This window comes from Ctenocephalides felis, unplaced genomic scaffold, assembly GCF_003426905.1.
Source record: "Ctenocephalides felis isolate EL2017-DRISC unplaced genomic scaffold, ASM342690v1 CF-g0.4_SCAFFOLD_03571, whole genome shotgun sequence".
Classification (NCBI taxonomy): Eukaryota; Metazoa; Arthropoda; class Insecta; order Siphonaptera; family Pulicidae; genus Ctenocephalides; species Ctenocephalides felis.
Window position 1 is genome coordinate 16,894,420 of NW_020539725.1, and position 4,016 is coordinate 16,898,435.

Sequence of the window (4,016 nt, forward strand, 5' to 3'; positions counted from 1 at the left end):
GAATCAAAAGGAAAAAACGATTTTATGAATTTCTACACTAGAATACCCTCTCAATGCATTAGGTTATTTATGTTTGACAATATGTTTTTTAAATGATTTTATAGAGTAAATTTCGTTTATTGATAGACTATCTCATTCCTTTTTGTAAGGAAAATACCAAAATAAATTTAAAAATGATGTATATTGGTTAGTAATTTACTAATGCAAATTTGATTCTAATTTTATACATACATAAATCAGGTCAAATTAATTTAATTTTCTATCAAATGAACAGTTTGAAATCAAAATAGTTACACGTGTAAAACCACGAGGCATTTTTTATATTGTGGCAACACTACTCCACGTCTAACGTATCTTGTGGTTATTTTGACAGAAACTTGAAAAAGGTTGTTCGAATAATATTTAAAATAAATGATTCAAACGTTATTCTAATAAAAAAGTATTTAGGTATAAATAAAAAATGGTTTCGATATTGCACACCATCGATACATCTCATGAGGATATGATACATGATGCAGAAATCGACTATTATGGTTTGCGGTTAGCTACTTGTTCTGCGGATAATACTGTAAAAGTTTACGATATTAAAAATGGAATTCAAACATTGGCTGCTGATTTAAAGGGTCACTTGGGCCCAGTGTGGCAGGTTGCATGGGCTCATCCCAGATATGGAAACTTGTTAGCATCATGCTCCTATGATAGAAAAGTTATTGTTTGGAAAGAAAATGGCAACGAATGGATCAAATGGTATGAGAACAATGATCACGATTCTTCAGTCAATTCTATTGCTTGGGCTCCTGCAGATCTAGGATTAATTTTAGCTTGTGGAAGCTCTGATGGATCAGTTTCAATAATTACAAGAAATCCTGATACAGGTTTGATTCTTTTGCTAAAACGATGTATTAAAATGTTGTATTTTGTAATACAATATTAATTAAAGTTTTGTACAGTATAAATACAGTAATACCCCGTTTAATGCCATATCTTTTAGCGCTGTTTCGGTTTAGCGCTCTTTTATTTCAACCCAGGTTTTAAAGAGATAAATGAGAAAGATATGAGCTCAAGGAAATAACTGACAAGAAGAAAAACGAAATGTTGACACCAGTGATTCAGCAGAAGAGCAAAAAGAACTTTCGATGGTGTTTGTAAAAAGAAGTTTGTCTACCATAACTGAAATAATATATCAATTCATTAAAAATGTTCCGAATTTTGACAGAAGCTCTAAAGTAAGGCGTGGTGTTAAAGATGCTCTATCTGTTTTTGATAAACTTTTAAGAGAACAACGCAAAAGAAAAAGTGAAACAACATTAGGCGCTTTTGTCATAAAAAGGCAAAACACTGAAAATGCGGAAGGCTAACTAAATATGACTGACTTAGAATTTTATTTGTTTTTTTTTTTCAAGAATATTATATTTTGTTTTTATTTGTGCAAGAAATAATAATATGATATTAATTTGGCCTTTAAGAAATAAGTGTTTGGATTTATTTTTAGCAGAAAAACATATTTTTTAAATATAAATCGAAACCAATTTTCTAGCTATCTTCTACTAGCCCCAATATTTATATGTAAAGATAGCCTCCTTTGCTGTTTTTCATTGCGCTCTACTTTGATGGAATGTATCCCCCGCATTAAACGGGGTATTCCTGTATTATTTTAATACATTATGTATTAAAAATTATTGTGACATACTTGAATAAATGGTATCCGTTTATATTCAATTCTTTGTTAATTAAAAACAATTAAGATAAATTACTACTATATACACTTGGTCAGAATTCTAACTCTAATGTTAATTACAAAAATCTTTACAGGAAATTGGGATGTAAAAAAAATCCACAATGCTCATACTATAGGATGCAATGCAGTCAGCTGGAGTCCTGCTGTTAGTTCTGAAAACACATTTGATTTCCAGGGACGCACAGCCACAACTAAACAATTTATTAAACGTATTGTTACTGGTGGATGTGATAATTTAGTAAAAGTTTGGTGTGAAAATGGAGATAACTGGGTGGAAGAGCATCGTTTAGAAGTCCATTCAGATTGGGTAAGATCAGAGGCAATGTTTGAAATATATATACTTTGAAATTAAATAAGATTTGGTGGATAATTGTAGCAATTTAATATTTAGAAGTAATTAGATTGAAAATATCAGCTTTTTATATAAAAATTGCATAAAATATTTTATAAACTATACAAATGAATTTTAATTGGTGTTATTAATACAAGGTTTTAAACTACAATACTTTATACAAAGGTGTGAACTGTATAATGACTAGTAATGTCATTTAAATTCTTTGCACTGTAGCACTCCAAATTCATTATGGGTAATATTTTGTTTTTCTGTGTTAACACACTTTTGCTTTTCAGGTACGGGATGTGGCCTGGGCACCTAGCATAGGCCTTCCAAGATCCCAAATTGCTTCTTGTTCTCAAGATAGACGTGTTGTTATTTGGACATCAGATGATACCCATTCGAATTGGACACCTATTGTTTTAAATACATTTGATGATGTTGTATGGAATGTAAGCTGGTCTCTTACAAGTAATATATTAGCTGTATCTGGAGGAGACAATAAAGTCAGCCTATGGAGAGAAAATAATGAAGGTCAATGGTGCTGCATAAGTGAAGTAAATAAAGGACAAGGACAAATTAGCACTGAACAACGAGCTTTGTAATTTGTATATTAAATATAATCAATATAAAAAAAATTAATTATATATAATCAAATTTGTTACTTTCCTTCTTATCAAAAGAGTGTCATTATGCTTGAATGCTTAAGTAGTACTTTTAATGATTAATAAATTGTTTATTTCAAATTTGCGATTGTGTAGCATGGTAAGTTAATTGAGAACAATATATTTAATTTTAGTGATATGCTGTATAAACTAATCTAGATTTTACAGTAACCTTTCTGGAATGTTAGTATAGACAATTATGTTTTATAACATCATTATTTTATTATGCAATAATTCCAAGATACACATTTTAATACATCTATATTTGTGTCAAAATATGTGCGTTGTTTGTGCTAAAATCTTCTATATATATAAAAATAAGTCGGGTTTTCCTTCCTGACGAAATAACTCCAGAACGCACGAACCGATTTCGACAATTTTGCATTCGTGGAAAGGTCTCGGGCTGCGCAAGGTTTATAGCTAAGAAAATTAGTTGTGCATGGCATCGTGCCTTAATGCAAGCTGCTGGAACTGCACGCACCGTAATTAAAAATTCGAGAGTAATAAAAATAATCAATAACTATTTTAAATAATTTCAAATAGATTATCTTCTATATATATAAAAATAAGTCGGGGTTTTCTTCCTGACAAAATAACTCCAGAACGCACGAACCGATTTCGACAATTTTGCATTCGTTGGAAATGTCTCGGGCTCCGTAAGGTTTATAGCTAAGAAAATTAGTTGTGCATGGCATCGTGCCTTAATGCAAGCTGCTGGAACTTCAAGTACCGTAATTAAAAATTCGAGAAATAAAAATAATCAATAACTGTTTTAAATAATTTCAGAAAGATCATCTTCTACATATATAAAAATAAGTCGGGTTTTCCTTCCTATCGAAATAACTCCAGAACGCACGAACCGATTTCGACAATTTAGTATTCGCTGGAAAGGTAACAGGCTCCGCAAGGTTTATAGCTAAGAAAATTAGTTGTGCATGGCATCGTGCTTTAATGCAAGCTGCTGGAACTCCCGCACCGTAATTAAAAATTCGAGTAATAAAAATAATCAATAACTGTTTTAAATAATTTCAGAAAGATTATCTTCTACATATATAAAAATAAGTCGGGTTTTCCTTCCTGACGAAATAACTCCAGAACGCACGAACCGATTTCGACAATTTTGTATTCGTTGGAAAGGTCTCGGGCTCCGCAAGGTTTATAGCTAAGAAAATTAGTTGTACATGGCATCGTGCCTTAATGCAAGCTGCTGGAACTCCCGCACCGTAATTAAAAATTCGAATAATAAAAATAATCAATAACTGTTTTAAATAATTTCAAA

The 4,016-nt window shown here is 31.1% G+C and overlaps 1 protein-coding gene across 1 annotated transcript; it reads left to right on the plus strand.

Moving 5' to 3' along the window:
• Positions 1-371: 371 nt before the first annotated feature.
• Positions 372-2,852, plus strand: LOC113384805 (protein SEC13 homolog). Its single transcript, XM_026622564.1, has 4 exons — positions 372-386; positions 448-875; positions 1,813-2,045; positions 2,369-2,852. Exons 2-4 carry the CDS (start codon positions 461-463, stop codon positions 2,675-2,677), a joined length of 957 nt encoding a protein of 318 aa, XP_026478349.1. The 5' UTR covers positions 372-386; positions 448-460; the 3' UTR covers positions 2,678-2,852.
• The last annotated feature ends 1,164 nt before the right edge of the window (positions 2,853-4,016 follow it).